The sequence below is a fragment of the Lonchura striata genome, chromosome 2 (assembly GCF_050655825.1).
Source record: "Lonchura striata isolate lonStrDom1 chromosome 2, ASM5065582v1, whole genome shotgun sequence".
Lineage (NCBI taxonomy): Eukaryota > Metazoa > Chordata > Aves > Passeriformes > Estrildidae > Lonchura > Lonchura striata.
The window spans coordinates 24,795,423-24,817,393 of record NC_140704.1 but is presented as its reverse complement, the minus strand read 5'-3'; the positions used below and the strand labels follow the sequence as shown (position 1 = coordinate 24,817,393).

Sequence of the window (21,971 nt, the reverse complement as noted above, 5' to 3'; positions counted from 1 at the left end):
CCACTGTGAACATCCATCTTCTTTTCATGTTCATCAGTTCTGCACAAGGGCTTTATGTTTCCATGCAAAAACTTAAATGAAGGAGCATATGAAAGCATCCTGCAACCCTGTGATGACCTGCCCATGGTAACAGTAGATTCTGAAATGCAGGGATGCAGGGCATTTATATAGTAAATTATGAGTTTTCAGTATTGCTTACACAGTAAATGATATGTATTTTAGAAACTCTATGTATTAGTGTAAATCTTCCCCAACAAACAGCTGTCAGGCAACATTCCTGCGAGGCAATGGAATGAGAAGGTAGTAGGCTAACACTGCATCTCTAAATTTAGTATCCAACTCAAGTCCACTGCCCACTAGCTGGCAGAAACCAAAACTGTCTCAGAGGACTGCTTTTTAAAATAACTTGCATCCTTCTAAAATACCTACAGACTCCTTGGGCTATGAACACTTTCAGAAGCTCCAAAACAGAGGAAATCCAGCCAGCTAGTGACACAGCAAGATACAACACCAGAACCTGCTCATGCTTGGCACACATTCTCTTCCTGTGGTTTAACCACCTCTAACAAACACTAGTCATGTGCCATGACCACAGAACTCAAACAAGATCACTGACTTCCTGCTCTGGAAAACTTAAAATGTTATTGCTGTACTTGTGGTGAAGTCTCTGAGCCTCAGAATTTGGCAGACTCAAGATCATTTTCTTGTTTATTTATGCAGCACTGTACCTGGAGATCCATGTTACCATATTTTAAATGCTGCAGGAAAATGAACAGGGTGGCTTGACAGCTCTGAGACTGAACAACTTGTGTATAATTCTGTGCTGCCTCAATGCCCAACTCCTTACACTGGCAATTCAAATACTTCTGAACTCCAAGCATTCAGAGTCACTATTCCTTTGATGAAACATATTCAAAAGCATAGTAGTGGTTTTTCTACACTTGTAGATATTCATTTAGCCAGTGCAAACTGAGATTTTTTTTCCCAAAAGGTGCTCTGCTTACCAGAGCCAAAGAATGTAGAGCTGCTGGTAGTATCTGGCAGCAACATAAACCCAGCCAGACTTGTCCACACAGAGCAAGGTAAGCTCAAAGAAGTAATGCTCATATTTGACAGTAAATTAAGCAGAAGTGCTTGTGGTGATCAAAATGTCTTTGAACTGTGGCTAATGTGCATTAGATCACAGTTTACATCATGTCAGTTACCTGGGAATAGTGCAGGTTATGTGAGTAGATCTGGATAGCATAGTCAGGTGGCCAAAAAATAATAATACTCAGATTACTGCAGGTATTCAATAAAATCTATTTCTGCTAAGTCTCATAATTAAAAAAGGGAACATGCTACACTGCATACCTTAGTAACTAAACCCCAGCATTTACTCTGAAAATGTTTACCACCCATGTCCCAGATATATATATGGCATCAAGTAGGAAATGGGTATGACCTTCAATGATCCCAATGTAGTTTTTAAGCACTGTATTTGTTCTCAGGCCTAATTCCTTCTCCTTCCAAAAGAGATAATTGACGAGATCATCTGGATCTCCCCTGGTAAATGTCTTTTCCTTTCTTTCTCCTTTTCTCATATACAACACAAACTCTCCTCTGCACTCCAAAGGCCATGGCCAAAAATCATGTTAAAGTCACAGAGATGGTCGCCATCCTCAGTGTAGTGATAGAATAAGAAAAGATACCTTTGAACTTGCCCAATTTTATTTTCTCTCTATGATCCAAAGCACTATCAACAGAAAACACTTTGTAAACTTAGTATCTTTTGTGAAAAATTTATGCAGTGAACAGGACTTAAGAGTTTGCAGCCACCAAATTGCAAGATGTATCACAAATAGTACCTGATATCTACTAATCCCTGTCCTCTTTCAGTACTGTACTGAGAAACAACTGCATGGTCATCAGTGTGATTGTTACCATCAGCATCTTCACAGCAACAATCCCTACTGAAGGCTGAAGTACCACCAGGATCAGTATTGATCAATAGGGGTTTAACAACATTTTCTTTACTGCCAGATCTTGAGTAATGCCACCCGTGTGGTGCATGAAGGTAAGGAACACAAACATTTGAGATTTTTTTGCAGGTGGCTGTGTCCCACAGATAAAAGGTGTAGTGCATCAATCACTTACACAGGTCAGCCACACACCCCTTTACATGCAAGTACACAGTGAGAAAGATTTGATCATCAGGCATTTAGGACACCCCTCTCTTGCCTGTATGAAAGCAGTGAGACTATGCTCACCATAAGGTGGTACTGAAAGTCTTTGAACCCTCACATCTGCAGCACGCTGTGACGAGTTGTGAGAAGCCTCTTTTCCCAAAGCCTAGTTGATCAATTTTGTTTTTGAAGAGATTGTAAGAGAGTTCCTTCAAGAAACTTCTCTTGAATTTAATTCTAGACTAAAGAGAAGTTGGGAGACTCGCATGTTGTTTTTTGAGAAGGAAACAGAGAGGATATGGATTTTTCTATCCTTCATGGTCTCCCACAGGCACACATACATATGCATGTATGTACAGCTCTTATTTATATGAGTTAAATATGTCCCAGTGACAGGATTAATTCTAAGACATATTGAAATATTTTTATTCTTAATATCAGTGGAAATTACAGTAAGTGAAAGCTTTACTGGGGCCAGACAGGACTTTTATTTAGTCTGTTGGGACACTTCTGATTGTTCTCACATATTGCTATTTTAACAGTGTGTTTCAAAATCTGAGTATATCCTGATTTTACATCAAGAGTATTTTTTTTCTAATAACAAAAACCTGAAATAAATGCATATCACAAGTTCTCTATCTCCCCTTATCTACTGTTCCCTTACACAAAACAAACAAACAAACAAACAAACAAACAAACAAAACCCGAAAAAAACCACACCAAAAAACCCCCCACCAAACCCAAAAACTGACCCAGGATGAAAACACACTAATACATGGAGTCTAGCATTTCAAATAATATTACTCAAGATGATGTGAAATGATGACAGTATACTTGAGCTATATGGAAGCAGTTTGGTACAAAACCCAGCAGCTAATTTATGGAATATCACAGACAGCAGTAGTCTCTGAAAAAGCTCTCAAAGTAATATTTCCAAGTGTCTTGATATTTAGGCATACTAGGAATTTTATGAGACTGGAAATAAATTATGGAAATTTTACTGCAAAGAGTTGCTACTTTCAAAACCTTTATATTGGCACTAATTGTAAGAATGAATATATACTTCAGAAAAGGTAGGCTAATTCTCTATCCTGAGGAATATCTGTTCAAAAAGAAACAAAATCCCAGTGTGTGGAAGGAGGGGTCTTACCTAGAATTTCAGAAAACATTCTGACTTAAGAAGAATATAAGTTCTTCTAGGAAAAAAACAACTTCCTCAACCCCTCTAAAAGTCAGAAGGCAACTTTTAGCAGTTTTCACAAAAGTCTAAGATTTCCATGCACAACCAACCAAACTTTACTCCCTTATTTCAGAAAGATACAGCCTTTCAAGGAAGAGGAATGCTTACAGAAACATCAACCAACTTGATATTTGCCCTTCTAGAACAAAACAAACACTAAATCTGTGATGAAATTTTTTTCTATAGATTTGTTCTTCAATTAAGAGTCATCATCAAAATCCGTAAAAATCATCACCAAACGTAATGGAAAGGTCCAAAGTTGACCTCTGAGTGGTAAGTAAAAAGAAGGAATTATGAATAGAAAATAGAATATTAATAAACACCAAATAGTGAAACACTGGTTAGTCTGTTACCTCATCATCATCTGCATCATACTGTGCATAGTGCTGCTCCAGCAGCTCTCTCTGGCGCCGTTCTTGCTCTAGAGTTTGGCTAATCAGCTGCGCAACCTCACTCACTTGTCCCGGTTTTTCTCGTCCAATTACAAACCTATACAAAACATTAGTGAAAAAAACGTTACTCCTACTGTTTACTGACATTCTAGGGTTTTAGCCATTTCTAGTATAGAGAAGCCTTTTTATCCAAAGATGCATAGTTTTTATTGTTTCAAATGTGTTCTGTGGATGAGACTTGTCACAAGGGCGCTGTGTGCAGGAGTAGGAATGATCAGACCATGACAGGTCTGATCATATGAAAGGGGGGGCAAAATAGAAGGGATCATTACAAGCCACCACTCCAAGTTTCAGTAAAGCATAATCACTTCCATTCCCTTCAGAGCCATGTAATTTCCAGAAGGCTACAGAAGACCAAGCTGTTACGGATGCACAGTAAGAGCACAGGTGCACTTGTGGCAGCTGACACTGGAAGGAACACGCATCAGAGTAACTCCTCCCCACTCTGACTTAAAAGTTCTTCCATATCTGAGCTTTTATATTTGTCTTCCTCCGGTCTAGAAAACAGAATCTATTTCCACATTTTAAAATTGGACAGACGCTATTTCCTTAATTTTTAGCTGCATTTAAATCTGTCTTTTATTTCATGAGCTTCTGTTGCTAAGGGATGTTTTCTCCACTGTTAGCTACTGCTGAACACTGGGCACACACTTCCTTGGCTTAACAAAACACAAGGGAAGTGCCTCTTTCTTGGTTGAGACTTACAAGAATGCTTCTCAGTCTTGCTTTCAGCAACTGGATCTCAGAATTGGTTAGGACTGTAACCCCCTTTTTTTTTTCTTTTAGCACAGTGGCATAACCATATTTAGGTATGCTGCATCTCCAGAACTAATCATAAACACCCATTACAAAGTACCAACACACTGTGAATTATTGAACAAAAGCACAATTTAAAGATGTCAAGCTGAAGAATTATTTTCTTAGAAGGCTAGAAAGACAATTAGGTAATTATAGATGAAAGAAGTATTATGTAGAGCTGAAAAGCACAATAAGGTGACACTGAGATACTGGATATAGTAAATTATTTGTTCCTACAACATTTGGCCAATGCTTTTAATTTATTATTTGAATGAGAGGCAGAAATGTGCATTATATCTCATGTATGAAAACTCTTTTTGTTAGTACTGCCTATCACTGTTAAAATCCCTTGGGATTTGTAATCTATGTGCAAGCCAACTTCCCAACAGTAGATGACCCTGCCTCCATTTCCTATGACAAATAATTTTTCAGATTCTATGATGTGAGGCACTACAGAAAGGACTGCAATTTGGAGATTATTTCAACATCATCAAAATATCCAACCTACTAATTACTTCCAAAAGGATAAGAAAGGTGAGAATAAGTGACTCCATTTGAAATAATGGCACAAGGTGCTTTGAAAATAATTTGCAAGAAGTATATTAGCTTAAAACATCAACAGCAAATACAGCAGAAACTAGAAGAAAATCAAGGCAATAACATCAGTGTTTTACTCCTGATCAAAACAGATTACAGTCTGGTACTCATATCCCACCATTACAAAATACAACATTAGTTCTCAGTAATGACAAAGACCTTGGGCTGAAAGAAAGAGAATGTTTCTTCATGGCCCCTACACTTCATCTGTTCAGCATACTGACTCACAGACAGATCCTGTTTCCTCCAAATTTTGATTTTAGAGCCAAGTATTACAAAGACTAAACCAGTCATGTTTTCAGATTCAACTGGGAGGAACAATGAACTTTTGAAATTACTAAAGGAGGTAAAAAGAGGATTTAACCCGTATCTGCTACTTGTTTGTCTCCTCTAATGTAAAAATAAATTAAAATTGAATATAGAAAAAAAATCTATAAAAAAAACAATTTTAAGCAAAATAATGCATATTACTTACACATAGTAGGCAGAGCACCACATTTGTAAACATGTGAGGGAGATCCTCAATGTGCAAAGTTATGAAACCACACAAAGTGATGCAAATATTGGATTCTCTCTGGCCCTCTGTCTGGTAAGTCACCTTCCTTGGAAAATACAAGACTCAAAATACTTCATACAATCACCTTTTACACTGAAGTCTTAGAATAGAGAACATATAATGCATCCAAAGTCTGTTAATTCCCGATAATTTAGAAGTGGGTTTTGACACATTAGACTGTAATGCAGTAATATTTTCATACAGATAAACAAAATTAAGTAGGATGTAAAAATATGAAGCCTTATTAACTGAATTTTTTTTTCTCATGTCAAAGACACAGTTCACAGTGATGTGATTTCCAAGGTTTGAATAATATATAAAAATGAAGTTACTCTGTGATACCTGAAGCTTTCTGATGACATATGAATAAAAGCCTCAAAGCAATGAAAAAGTTTAAAGCAAATGTTTTTCAAAATAGAAATATACTACTAATGTTCCATCTTACTAAAATTTATTGCTTTAGAGTAAGGCATACCCAAAATGTCTAAAAATAATTTTTAGAAGCATTCAATCTACAATTGATGTCAATTCTAAACACAGAATTGTAAATTTGTAAAGTGGAATACTATGTTCCCAGCAATTACAGCTTTTACTAACTAAACCAAACTTTTTGTCATTTTACATTCCATAACCTTAGGATACCATGCATATAATTATACCTATCTGGTAACTGAGATAAACCATAAATTATAAAGTCACATTTTAAAGACAGAGCTGAATAAAAATAACTTAGAAAACCATAAATCAGGGCAAGTTATTAAAACTCAAAACATGATTAGACATTTAATCACAGAATAGCTTTAAATACAAAAGCTATCATAATCTGAAGTGTTTAAATATGAGAAAGAGACATAAGGCTATGATTCACTGACCAAAAAATCAGTCACTGAACCATAATACAAACACTTCAACAAAGTAGCTAATTATATATTTCAAATCACTTTGGCTGAACAAAATCAATCACATGCAATTTAGACTTGACTATTTAATCTCAAGGACTAGAAGTATTATAAGAAAGAACTATACATTCTGTCAGCAATAATATATTTGAGAAACTGGTCATGTTTTTAGATTTTAGACAAATGAGCATTTTACAGCCTTTAAACCACATCACAATAATATTCCCCTAGATTATTAAAGTCAGCAAATGCAAAATAAACCCCAGCAAATCTGGGATACAGCCATTACTGTACAATTTAGGTCATTACTGATCTTTTCTGAAGTCTGCAAAAAAAGAAGGAAGGAGAAGGAGAGAGGCAGGGCATGAACTGCCCTTGATACTCAAGAGTTACATGCAATTTAGCTGAATTACCAGCCGTGAAATATTCTTTGTGATTGTGGTTAGAATGAACAGGGATGCAGCTAGAAATGTAATTAATATCTGACTCTATAATGGATTTTAGAGTATCTAAAAGAATTATGTATCTTGAGAAATTGAAAATTCATTACAGTAGCGGTGGTTAAGAAAAGCATTCTACTGAAATTGAATGCAACTCCGACATCTCCTGCAATCCATGATTTAAATATTTTACAGCACACCTGATATATAGCCTTCTGCATTTATTAAAAGAGGATCATCAGACCTGTGCTTCTTGAAATAACTTATTGATTTTTTATCAGCTATGGAAACCAGAAATATTGTTTTAAAAATTGATTAAAATAAAAAATATTTCCACTCTGAAAATAACTGGTACTAAAAAAATTGCAAAGGCCCCAAATCTGTGATGCGAAACTGAAGTTCTGCAGCACACACTTTTAGTGAAATGAGTTAATGATTTCTCCTGAAAATACTTCAGGAATTATGTGCTCAGTTAAAAATACATTAGCATGGTTTCCTTAAATCCAACAAATATCAAGTAAGAATACAGCAAACACATGCTACAAAAGAATAGGCGGTTTGCTGTAACCGTATTCAAAATCTTCTAACCCTTCCTAAAATACAGTTTGGTACAGTAAATGTACAAATGTAAAAAATGTACAGCGAAATTCATTCAGAGAGTTTTACAGTCAGATGCCTCATATCTGGAACTGTTCAAGTGTGGATGGGGCTTTGAGTAACCTAATCTAGTGGAAAGTGTCCCTGACAACAGCATAGGGGTTGGAACTAAATGATCTTTAAGGTCCCTTTTAACTCAAACCATTATATGATTTTTAGAATTATTTTCCTCTGAGCTTTAAAGCCTGAAGTTGCTTCAGCTAGCATTTATCTCATTTATTTCAAGATGTCTTCAATTACCTACTCTGGCTGCTTCCATTAGGTTAACAGCCACATAATTAATCCAAAGTGCTAAAAGGAGTGTGAACCCTGTTAAGAAAGCAGTTATATTTAGTCACAGCAGCCCAAGCTGGAATTTGTGTGGTTACAATGAACAAGATCAACCTCTTCCAAACAGCACTCTCAAGTGCATGAGTAACCGACTGCACATAAGGAATTCACAACCTATGAGCTTCCATTACACCTCTTGGTATGAAATGATCTGAAACCCATAAACACTCTTTGAATAATTTCAGTTGGAAGGAAACCAGTCCAACATAAGCCCCTGATTTGAAAAGAAGGCCAACTTTTTCATGGCCTTGATTAGAATTATCCTTGCTACAACTCCACTCCATTGCCTATTATTTTGTCCCTTTGTACCAAGAGTACAAAGAATCTTGTTTATCCATTCTACCTCATTGAAGGTAACTGAGACAGCAATAGGACACCTGACATTTCATTCTTTTCTTTCTACTGAAGATGTTCTTTCCACCTCTTCCCAGGATGCTGCCTGCACATCTCTCTAGCTCTAGTTGCACAGGGATGCTACTCCAGATGCTGGACTCACATCACTCCTTGCCTCATAAGATTTCTGTCAGCCCATTCCTGCAGGCTGTTGAAGATCCTGTGATTGCAGCCCCTTGCTACCCTATTGACCCCATGTGCAATTTATGTCAGTAAATCCACCTAGCCCATCCCTGCATCAGAAATAGGCAATGTGCACAGCAATCTTTAAAGCTACCAGGCTGGAACCAAGAGGACTGGTAGAGGGAAATAAAAAAGGTTTGCCTGGAGATAACTGATAAGTCATCCAAAACTAACAAACAAGTGAAGAACTCTTCCTGGAGATCAGCACCTTAAGTAACATAATGAAGTGATGACCATCAGTGACTGAAAGTGGCAATGACTGAGTGAAGTTATTCAAGGTCACACAAGAAACATTTAAGAGGGCAATCTGTGTAATATCTAGTGTTGGCTATATGAAGCCGGCTATATAAGCATACTTTGGGAAGAACCTTGGAGATCAAGTTGCCAGTGAGATGAACTGTTATGCAGAAGTTCTGCAGCCTCTATCCTTGTCCCCAGACCCAGGATAAAGTAAAGTACCCTGAATTTAAAGACAGACAGCAGGGCCTCAACTTACCACTTTTGGTTGGAAGGGACCATGCCATGAACAGGGACACCTTCCACTAAATCAGGCTGCTCAGGGCTCCATTCAGTCTGGCCTTGAACATTTCTAGGGATGAGGCATCCACAAATTTTCTGAGAAATCTCTTCCAGTGCCTCACTATCCTGTGAGTAAAGAACTTCCTAATCTCTCCTCTTTTAGTTTAAAATCATTCCCCCTTGTCCTATCACTATCAGTGTAAAAAGTCACTCTACTTCTTTTACATAAGCCCCCTTTCATTGCTGGAAGGTACTACAAAGTGCCCTCGGAGTCTTTGCTTCTCCAGGCTGAACAATTCCAGCACTCCCAAACTGTCTCCAGGAGAGGTGTTCCAGCCCTCTGATCAACTCTGTAGCCTCCTCTGGATCCACAGCAACAAGTCCACATCCTTCTTGTGATGGGGACCCCAGAGTTGGATGCAGCACTGCAGGTGGAGTCTCACAAGGCAGAGAAGAGAGGCAGAATCACCTCCCTCATCCTGTTAGCCATTCCTCTTTTGGTGCTGACCCAGGATGTGGTTTGCCTTCTGGGCAAACAGTGGTATCAGTGGTACCGTGGATAAGCAGCAAAATCAAAGACTAAGCATGAGAAAAGCCTCAGCAGACTCACCAGAGCATCTTGGATAGAAGCCCCTGATAAACTATGCTGCTATCAACACTAAATGGATATTGAGTCAGACAATTAGGTAGTCATGTAAAAAACCCACACAATAATATCCGTGCACTTAGATTAATTATTGCTCCAGAAATCAATTCTGTCTAGGGCCTCACTGACACATTAGCTTTACTCAAGAGTACTTCAAAATTAGCCATGGGATTCAATGTTTTGGCACCTCTCCAGATTCTGGTCCTGACAATGCTCTGTTCTTCTGAGAGTGCACGTTAAGAATCAATTCCATCTCTTTCCAGACAGCCCGGCAGTGTTCCAACACAATCCTCGCTTAAAAGGTTTCCTTGAATACAGGGTGATAATTCAATTAGCATTTGCTATAGCACCACACAACTCTTATGGGAATGACCACTTCAAAGAAACACATTTGTAAATCTGTGCTTTAACATACCTGAAAGCAATCACCTCTGTTCAGAAGGTAAAGTGCTAGCAGGCCATGTTTCTAAAAAATATCGGATTGCTTTTGCAGGTGAGATCTGTCTTCCCTCACTCTCACCCTTGCTGGCATCCACAGGAAAGAAATCCAGGAAGAAAATACAGGTAGGTCACCAGTAAGCTTCTGAGTTCAGACCATGTCCTTAATCTGGATGATTACAAGACAGACTGTCCTCACAGTACAGTCCAGCTAAATGCTCCTCCAGCACCACCCATACAGTCTGGCAAGTTATCCTGCAAGGATGAACAGCAGGTATTTTTGTCCAGCTGTCACAACGTTGTATCCCATTAATCAAGGTGCACCAAAACTGTGTGGGAGCTTCCACAAAATAGTATAGTGGATGAAGGAATAAAAAAAATAGCTAAATAGACATATATTATGATATTTCAGTTGCAGAGTAGTAGATCCAACCAAGTTGAGGATGAACTAATTCAAAACCTGCCAAGTTGTTCCTTTTTCCAGGAAAAGAAAAGCTGCTCCTAATGAAATCTAGCCCCACTAAACCTTACTCATTCATGTTATATTTAATTTTAAAAGCCATGCTCCAATGCTTAGAAAAATAGTTTATAATTCAGACAAAATATTTAAATTAATATTTCTTTATATATTTCACACTCAAACATGTAATTTCCTGTCCAAATGTACAAACATTTTTTTTTTTTTTTTAATTGCCATAAAATTCAAATTAGCAAGAACTAAAGACACAGGGACTATGCTTGAGCCAGTAAATCACACAGTGCCAGGGAATGTTTCCAAGTAGTAGTAACTGGTCATCATATTAAAATTGTATTTTACATCACTGAAACAATCTTGGAAACACTTTGACCCAAGTTAATTAATATTCTACTAAAGAATATTCAGACATAGTCCAGGAGTTAGCAAAGGCTAGGAGTCAGCTTGGATGTTTCCAATGGACAATCTGGATATGGCCACCCTGCTCAGAAAGGTACAACTCTTTAAGGGCAGGAGCACCAACCACTCAGGTGCCAGCTGGCCTCAGCACAAAGAACAGTCCAAGGCACAGCTTGTCTACTACACAGGCACAGCCAAGGAATATAAACCAGCTAAGCAGTGATGAATGCAGTCTTATCTCACCCATGCTAAGCGGTCAGAGGGCTCTTGAGTAATTTTTCAGCACACTCCTCCTGGTAGTCTTACAGGACAATTACCAGCGCTCGTAGGAGTACTTTGCAGAAACCAGAATGAAAAGATATTATGGAATCTTTAGTATAAACACAGTGAATTAAACAGGAAAAATTAACACTATTTTGGCACAGAGTATCACACATTTATTTTCTGCAGGATCCACAATTCAGGTTTATCAAAGAAGCAGAAAGTGCAACAAGCACACATGGCTTCTGTAGAAGCTCAGCATGAAGCCCCAGCTCAGCAACCAGCATTGCAGAGCAAAGGGCTTTTCTCTCCTTCTCTTTTTATCTCCTCAGCTCCGGCACTTGGATTCAAGGAAGAGGAACTAGACAAGGAAAGGAAGAACAAAACCACAACCCCCAGCCAGAAAGCAGATAACATAACCCTGCTCTCTGAAGCAGAGATGGAGTGTGTGTCTTTTGGTTTGTGTCCTGTGTAATTAGCAGTCCTGCCTCTGCCACAATGTGGATCTGGACTATGGAGAACGCCTGGAGAAAATTTTGAAGGACCCAACTGTTTCACAGGATAAGAGAACAGGCAGGCAAAGTCAGAAGGAGCAAAAGAAAATCTGCACAGGCATGGACACCGGGAGAAGAGAATTCTTAGCCAGACAAGGGAGCCACAGCAAAGGCACACTGCTCGTGTTGCTGTCAACAACAGCATTCCCATCGGGCACAGTGCTGCTGGCTAGGTCCTCAGGCAGCCTTCATCTGTCCCCTGCGCTGTCCCAGCTCTTGCAAAGACCTGACTGTATAAACTGCCTTTCCAATGCCGTGGTGGCAAACAAAACCGACAGCAGGCATCCAAACACTCTTTTAAGAAACTGTGTATTTTTCAGAAAAAATTCAGCTCAAGATGGGGTGAGGAATTAGCTGAGGAAGGAATAAGTGACATTTCAAGTTGATGTTAATGAACAATGAATTATTTTTACTTTTTACCTTTTAATTGCTCCTTGCATAAGAGCTATACAAAAGTAAAAATTTGTATGAAAGATTGCGTTTTCAATTTAGTACAAGATAAATTAAGCTATGAACTAGCTAACTGAAAGTTTTGAATTAAAATTTTCCACATAGGAAAAAACAAAAAATAGCAATAAATTATTCTTTATTAGAACACAGATTAGTTAATAGCCAGAGGGCTGGATATTTGCACTGCTGTTCTAAGAACACACTCTTTAATGATCTAGAAGATTAATTAGACACGGCAAAATTGGCTAACCAATTATTTAAGATGGAAAGACTTTGATGCATTTTAGCAGAATTTAAATAAACAAAAGCAGATAAACTCATTGGCAGGTTAGAATTAAAACAATTAATAACACAGTGGTACAAGTCATGATAAACCAAACAGGTTTTGCCCAGGTTCTGCATAGTTCCCTAAAAAAAAAAATCAAGAACTGATTCAGAAAGCACCATGAGAGCATCCGCTCAGTGCCTAGCAACAGTTTGGAAAGCCAAGAAAATGTTCAGTCACATTCATACAACAGGATGCAGAAGGAGGACACAGAATTTAAAATTTGCCTCTCCAGTAAAACACTGAATTTGGTTAACTTCCTTAAAAGAAACCTTTCAGAGGAAAGTAAAAATTCTAAAAGCATACAAGCAGCATATGAAGAACTGGGATTTTCTGATGATTCTCTCATACAAGACCCTTTCTCCTTATCAATCCATTAAGTCTTCCAAGAACCATGTCCTCATTTCCTGGAACCCTACCTTTCCCTGAGCTGTGTGAGCACAAATATTTTTATCCAGTAAGTATGATAATAGGATAAAGTTTTCTCTATGAAAGAACTAGATTTTTTCTCTTGTGAGTATGTTCAAAGAAAAATAAATAAAATTCCCTGGAGGCATACAGCTCTTTGAGTGAGCTTTCTCTGGTGGAGACCATAGGGTCTTCCAGAACCCTTTCATTATGATGAACAGGCAAAGAAAGTGTGGTCACAAAGGCTTAACATCACCCAAGCAGCTTCAAAGAACAGGTCTGATATCAAGATCACTGTCCATAGGGAGACTACAAGCAAAATAACTCCATGACAGGATAGGATTCCCACTGTCAAGCTGTCTCCTTATCCTATCTTTTATGACTGCAGGCACCACTTGCAAGCTTCAAGCTGATGGATTACATCCTAAATGGGGTCAAAAGAAGCACAGAACAATTAGTGGTATTAGTGTGGCACTGCACTCTGAGCCATTAATCTTAGAGCAGGGGCAACAGTCAACAATATTGAAAACAACACACATTTCAAATCCCTCCTGAATATAATCAAATACTGAAATCCACTAATATGAGATATTAGTAAACTAAACAGTTATGTAAAATTATAAAGAAGACTTGATATTTACATCAACTGAAATAACATTCATAGTTGTATTTGCCTGATTAGAGTCACGAGGATACTAATTCTCATCCTGAAAAACAGATGCTGATTGCCAGCTGGGATTATGAAAGAATTCCATCTCTTTCCTTTGCCTCACAGGCTACCAGAGCACATCTGCTGGGTACTGATTATCTTTCTAGAAAACATTATAAGAAAGAATAATTTAATTTATTATCACTGTGGAAGTCAAACTGGTTGAGTCAATGATCTTTCATTATAGTATGATGACTCTGCTGGATAATCCAGTACCGCAAACAGTGGATAAAATAATTGCAGATGCTTATATTTGTTCTTCTTTCACCTCTTCTCAGCCTCACCTAGAAAGTTCAAAAGGTAAAAGCCCGCCTTCATTTTCACAAATTCTTCACTATGTCAGCTACAGACAGTCTGGATACATTTTTTATGGTAGAAAAATTGCAAAAATCTATTCTAGGTCAATGACTTCCACTGTCAGTATCATTCAAAGTGTTCAGAAGGCTCAAAGGAGAAAAATAAATCACAAAGTATTGGCATTATGCAAGCTCTCTGAAGAGCATTTATTGCAAAGAATTAAAAAGTGGCTTTAATGTCATTCTATTCATGAGTGTCCCTTCTTTATAACTGATCTCACATATTAAACGCTGCTATAAAAACCAGCATGCACTTTGAATAGATTAAGGACAAAATGACTTCAGATACCTAATGCTGTGGGATATAAATGTGAAGTAATGCCAGTGAAAGGCACAGAAATCTCTGTGTGTACAGGACACCAGGCAGAAGAAAGGCACAGCTTTTGTATGCTATGATCACAAAGATAGCTATGCTTATTAAAGCAGCTCTATAAACCCCATCAAGCTGACACTATTGAACAGCAGATATGCAAGTAAGTGTGAACGTGATTCCTCCTGTGAAGGAAGGATTGTGGAGCTGTCTTGCCTTGGATCAGGTGAGGTGTGCTTGCACACTGCCTACACACTGGCAGCTCAGCTGGGACAGCCTCCTGAGGAAAGGCAGGAGGGGTTTATAGAGCAGCAAGCTCTTCCCCTGCTCCTGCCTCCTGCAGTGACAGGGATCATTAATGGCAGCAGCCATGGGAATGGCGCACTCAAAGGGCAGGAGCAATGCTCCCTGCACTGCTCCCTGCACTGCTCCCTGCACTGCCAGCAGGCAGGAGCTGACAGCTGGCAGCAAGAAAGGCATTTTGCCACAGCAGACCCTCCCATGTTGTCCCTAATGTTCTGGAGCAGTTAAAAGTGTAGAGGTTGTCACTGTCTGCCAAAGAGGGTGGAGATGAGGGATTCTCCATCCTAGCACTGAAGGAAAGAGGATCTTCAGAAACCAATTGTTCTCACCACAAAACAAGCAGCAGGCAGGGCTCTTTTGTCACATGTCAGAAGAAAAACAGTCAGGAAGTTAAAAATACCTTATTTCCTTTCATATCTAAATTCACCAATATTAGCTCTTACTTTCTTTACAAGCAAATGTTCAAACCTGCATTGAAGACAAAATGTCAAGCATCCTGAAATATCTATCTCCAAAAAACAGCTTTCTGGAACCATTTTTCATTTTGTGCAATTAAAACCAATGCAGACCATCAGACAAGAAAACCATCCAGGACTGGATCAGAAGCTAAGCAGGAGCCTGTACCACACAAGGCTTGGCTACCTTGTCAAGTCTCACTCCCAGCCTACCACAAACCAGGGAAAACATAATGCATTTCTCAGATGGCTTGCATAAAGCAGAAAGAAGTATTTCTGAGCACTTTTTTCCATGAAGTTTAAAATTAAAAAAAAAATAAATTAAGGAAGTTGCACCAAATTCTACCCATTTCTTTCCTCTAATTAGAAATACACATTAGTAAGTTACTGCCAACCACAAAAAGTATGCTCTTTATGTATACATTATTAATATTTTAGCATTATTTTATATTGTAACTCATACGGTATTTAAAATGTATTATTAACTGAATATTATTTTATGCTTTTTTTGGTTTAGTTTTGACACTAACATAGTGGGTCATTTTTTCCATGAAAATTCAGTATCTTAATCTTATAAGGAAAAAAGAAGAAACTCAAATATCTCTTTGATAAATTAGACCTGTCAGAAGCCAATGATCCCAGTGCACAGTATACTTGACAATGTGAGCTCAACAACAATGAAGAAATACCTTTTTCAGCTCCCTATTTTGTGACAAGGATCTAGATTGCAACCAGTCTCACTGTAATTTATTTCCTGAGAGAAGACTGTGGGAGCTCTGTGTGAAAATCACTTTATGTTTTTTCCCTCCTCCATTATTTTCCCATGGAAGCAAGTATTCTATTCCATAACTTATGCAGTAATAATTACACAAATTAAGCTGATTCTAAATGTACACAATACATGTTTTATGTGAGCGTTCTATTTTCCTTTTTCCTTTTGAACTAAAACATCAAACACAAAATACACATAACATTTGCTCTATGTATCGAAACATAGGAACACATTATTCTCTGTCATAAGGATTTTATATTTGAAGGTCCCAACTGTAGAAAACTTAATATACTCATTTCCATAGTTCAGTCAGTAGGAACGCTCACTGCATGTGTGAGTCTTTGCAGAAATAGTAATGGTGTAACTTCAAATGTAAATTTTACACAAAAATATACTCGCCTATAATTACACTACAGTTCCTATTTTTTTTTCCTAAATAACCTCTCTTAAATAAAAGATTGATCAACCACCCCCAAGATTCCTTGCATAATCCACATCCCAGCATTATTCTTCAATGTTATGCAGGATCAGCTATGGAATTATAGTGGAAGTGTGCATGCCAACATATAGCACCACCATCTGAGGGTGTCTGCATATATTACCACCCATAGTTTAGTCATGGTTCAAAAGAAGTCAGCTCTGAACTCATTAATTAAAGAATTCAGTTGTACTCCCTAGAAAAGATTTTGAAAGAGAACCAAAAGATGACTACAGAATGGCTGCTGCTTTTACAATATGCCAAAAATATTTTTGGATTTATTTTGTAGAGTTGAATCGTTACTGAAATTAACAAGCTATTGAAAAACTATATGACTGCACACAGTTTTAAATGGAAAACCAGTTCAATTCTAGGGAAACAATGCTCTTATTAATGACATTTTATAGCTTTTCACTCACATTCACGCAAGTTCAGAAGTGTACTTGCAGTATATGTTACATTTTCCAGTCTGTTCATTATTTTATGGACTTCCACAGGGACACCTTTTAATGAACTACAGTATAGGTGCAGAGAGAAGCCCACAGATGGTGCTGGGAGCCCAGTTAATTAATACTGGTTACTTTCCTCAATTTGGCAGCTGTTACCACTACTGCATCCAATACCCTCCTCTCCTCTGTGCTGAGGTGGCACCCGAGGGACCGGAGTGCTCATCTCCTCCGCTCCAACCGTGGAGTGTGAGCATGGCCAGCCTCCCCATGGGAGCAAGGAATGATCAGTGGCAGCAGTTCCCATCTGACCAACACCTATGACCTTCATCATTCCAACTAATACAAACAGCTTGAAGCCCATGAACATCTAGACTAGTGATCAAGAGCATAGTCATCATCTGTCTGCAATTTCAGCTTGTCTTGGTGGTAATATTTTAAAAATCTAAGCCAAAACAAAACTCTAATACTGTATTTGATCCCTCTCTTGGGATCAAAGGAGGGAAGACACAGAGGACAAAGGCCTCTGGTTCTACCTGGGCAAACTGAAAGGCCTGCAAAGGAAGCCAAGTAATCTTAAGTATTATTTAAATTTCTTTTTTCCCTCTAAAATACTCACCTGACTTTGTCTTTGGTGTTTCTAAGAACAGTTGCAGCAAAATTTTGTGTAACACCAACCAGACTGATGCCATCAACTTCCACAATTTGGTCATTCACTTGGATCCTTTCAGGGAAAAAACACAAATGCATAAATAATTGTATGAATTCTTGCAAATTTTCAGCAAAACTTAGTATAGAGAGATCTTTCTAGTTTGACCTTAAACAAAAGCTCAGTCATAAAATGATTGAGGTAAATATGAAAAACGCATTATTCCTTGCACACAGACATCTAATAATCCAACTTCAAAGTTACCATTACAGTTAATACAATCAATTAATTATCCAGAGTCTTTCCTTGTATAGAAATACAGCAACAAAACTCTTGAATTTTTCATATGAATTAAATTAAATGAGATACTTGAACAGTTCTTATATCATTCTTTCCTTAGCAAATCTTGAAAAACATTGTAAGACATAGCTCTGGCATTCCATGCTAATGGAAAAAAAATGTAGTATTTAACTAAAACAACCTGCTCATCTGTGGAGAAAAGAACTTAAATATCAGATCCAATTGTGACATACTATCTTAAGATATTTCATCTAACTTGTTCCAAAAAGATGAATTCCCAGTGTAAGCATGATCTTGCTGCACACAATCAAAAAACCAGGGGACTGCTTTAATGAGGACTCTCTTTTTGAAGCCAAACACCTATTTACAGATGATACACTACTTAATGCAGAAAACGTTAAGACAGAAATTATCTAAAGCAAACACTGCTACAAAATCCCTAAAGCAGGCACTGGACTCCTCTGAATTACAAATCCCTGGAAGATGACTGCTATACTATTCTTTAGAAATGCAAGATCTCTTAATGGTTTCAAATTAAAAACCAAACAAACACATCTAGAACTGGTCAAAGCAAGCAATTTTCAAGTACGTACATGGATACTATTGATCCAAACAAGATGGTTTACAAAGCAACCAAGGAACAGCTATGAAAACATCCTATTTAAATTATAAGAAACTACCTAAATTAATATATTAGGATATATTAGTGATAAGGCTTCTTTTTGAAAAACAGAGGCTTCAACAGAATGTTGAAGCATTTGGACTTGGAGCACTAATTTCTCTGTTAAGTCTGAGGAAATGCTTTGCAGTTTTACGTGTGTTCAAGGAGCATCTTCTGTTCCTTGGATTCCAGTGATGAGTAACAAATACAGTATTTATTCTTTGGCAGCCTCACACTACAAAATATCACTGTGTTCTAGGCAGGATCTCCCTTGAAAAAGGCAGCCTATAAACTCCCATTTTGAAAATCATATTAGGCATTTTAAGCTCAGAATTTTATTTCAATTTTCACTGAAATATTTGAGAAATACAGCACTCACATAAATATTTATCTAATTTTGACCTTTTTTTTTTAAACTTTAGCAAACACAAAGTGCAGTCAGATGGCACAGGAGCTCCTGGAAAAAACTTTTAAGAATTTGGTGCCTACTGAATGGGAAACTGTCACCCTCTTGGCTGAAAATGGTGGAATAACACATTCCTTTGAGATGACAGCAGCAACACTGTATATCATCACACAGTAGAGTAGCATTGTTCATACAGAGACACAGGTACAGGATTTCAGGTGATGAAACATCATGTTAGGGAACTGTTCTCTGCAACTTCATAAGCAGCTCTAACTTGAGTCAGTCTAATTCTGTTTGCCCTGTAGGCATATTTTGTATCCCCTTCTTTCTTGTTTGTATAGCTCCTAAATTAACTTTCAACTCTAATTTTTATGGCCACTGTTCTCCAAAACTCCATGCTTTCTATATACACATATATTTTAATTATATATGAGCACACATACATATCAACATACAAAGGGCAGCCTTCCTGTTAGAGCCCACTCCAACAGGAGCTCCAGGCCTCCTCTGTCTGTCAAATCTGATTTCAAACACGAATGAAAAATTAGGTTTAGGTTGCCAGCGTCTGAATTATAGAAATTGTATTGGTTTTAGCATTAATAACATTGGTAATTCTTCTGGCAATTATTTTCTAATGTTCATGATTTTAAACTCTGCCTGCAGATAACAATGAAATAGCAACTACAGAAGTGAATCAATTAAAGTTGAAAAAATTATTTGGAAAATTGCGCTATATGATGAACTGAAAAATTTAATTTGTGCAGAGACATCTTCTAGAGTTCAAGTTAAGAGCTATGTAATGTTTGAAAACTGTTGTTCCCAATGCTATCAAAATACTTTATAAAGTGGATGACTCATCACTACAATAATTTGAAAGAAGCATCTATTGATTGATTGATCCAGGAAAAGATTTTATATTCAGTCTAATTTTTCCTATTCAGTCTAATTACTGATTTCCTATTTTTCACACTATTAATAACCTCTCCTAATACTTATCAACATGCTTGCCTTTGGATTAATCTTGAAGCACCCTCCTTGGTCAAATACTGGCACTTTAAATATGATAACTAAATGCTACTTGTTTGTCTACAGCAGCATTAATCAAGTCAGTGGTCTTAAATCACTGAGAAATCCCTTTGCATAGCTTTGTATTTCCATGGGAGACAAGTAACTTATATCATAATCTGATAGGTCTTTCAATAAAAAATAGAACAACTGTCCTGCAGATACTGTAATATTTTAAATTGTAGCTTCAGAAGAACCTGGTTGAAGATTGCTATGTGATTATTCAGGATATCTGATGCAACTACTGAAGTAGTTTTATTTTCTGGTTGGAGACTTTGTTTTGCTATCAGTGTTAATGATTAAGTAGGCTTTTCATAAAGATGAAGTTCACAGGACCCTTTACAGTTGATGCACTTTATTATGCAGAACAATCTGGTCCTGACTGAGAGGATTATATATCCCTTTCCCAAGTGAATGATCAGTCAGACCCTCAAAGAGAAAATCAGAGTCCTATTTCTCAGCTGACTGAACATTCTGCCAGTTGAAAACCAACACAAATATTAGAATGGTCAAAGAATGATATTATTTTTTCTCAGCTGACAAGTTCCTTTCAGATGCCATCTAGGGAAATGAAAGAAGAGACTTACAATGGAACATTAACTTCTGTAGCCCACTCAAACATGTGAATAATGAGATGAAAAGAAATTACAGATCATGATAGAGCAGCAGTGAGTGACTGATTTTCAACCAGAGAATTTCACAAAGAATACCAGTCGTGAGTTTAATGCCTTCTAGCTGAGGTCAAGCATACCCCTACAGTAAAACAGTCACTTAAATTTAAAGTAATGGATAAAGTAATGACATCTTGAGGTGTCAGCTTCATTTCCCTTCATAATTTTTAAGCCTATGATGAATCAGTACTTGGCCTTCAACTTGATATCATATTGCCAAGATCTGTAAAGATACCTCCAAGCCAAATCTAGAAAATTACATAGTTCAGTAGTTTCAAAGCCATGTTACTAAACTTTGCAACCTCCTGACTTCTAGTCTTTTACTTAAATTTTTGTGGGGTTTCCACAGCAGAACAATTTTTTGCTTGGCTGAAAAGTTAGAGATGTCCAACAAGGAACACGTTACTGCAATGTATTTTTTAGAAGACATCATCAGCATCTTAAGAGTTTATTCCCACTCTTATTTATAAACAATATTTTCAAATTGTTTATGACTAATATAACAACAAATTAATGGTTAAAATCAGAAAAGGAGACTGCAGATAAGTTGCTTTAATTGCTTACATATCAGAGAACTAATATTTTATTGGCATGATAATTTACAAAATTAAGCACTGGGACAAAATGAAAAATTGAACGTGTTGGAAGACTTTTAAGAATCCTTTTCATTATTACATGATTATATAGTAAAGTTTTTTCCTGTCTCCTCATGAGAAGAGGTTGACTTGGTTTTGGCAGGTATTGTATAATACACAGACAACTGTGCCTCATATGAAATATTATATGTTGAAAATTATGAAATTAATTATATGAAATATTTTATGTTGAAAAGGAATTCTTTAGCTTGCACATACCAAATAAGCAATTCCAGAAGCAAGCAGGTTTTATATGAGCACATAGGACTACACACACCAATTCACTTCTTTAGTGGGTAAGGTTTACTGTACAGTTTCCTATTCCAGTTAATTAATGTACTTTCAGTGCTGTAGATGTGAAAACTGAACTCCAGAATAGAAGACTATCCAAAATAAGAAATATACAGTAACAGTCTGTGTTAGTAAAGTTGAAAGGAGTGTATTTAGTAAAAGTTTAAACATTCAGATACAATAATTATTTCCTTAATCACAGAATAATCAAGGTTGGAAAAGATCTTCCAAGACCATCCAGTTCAGCCATCAGCAGTTCAATCACCCCTAAACCACATC

At 37.2% G+C, this 21,971-nt stretch overlaps 1 protein-coding gene across 6 annotated transcripts in view; it reads right to left on the bottom strand.

The window, feature by feature from the left end:
* The window catches only part of PPP1R9A (protein phosphatase 1 regulatory subunit 9A), a 127,484-nt gene that overhangs the window by 35,716 nt on the left and 69,797 nt on the right, over window positions 1–21,971 (bottom strand). For all 6 annotated transcript variants that reach the window (XM_021538387.3, XM_021538389.3, XM_021538386.3 and 3 more), the window contains exons 5-6: window positions 17,634–17,738; window positions 3,759–3,894 (exon numbers count right to left, since the gene is read on the bottom strand). In XM_021538387.3, the coding sequence (XP_021394062.1) occupies window positions 3,759–3,894; window positions 17,634–17,738 (241 nt within the window). The remainder of the gene's footprint in view (window positions 1–3,758; window positions 3,895–17,633; window positions 17,739–21,971) is intronic.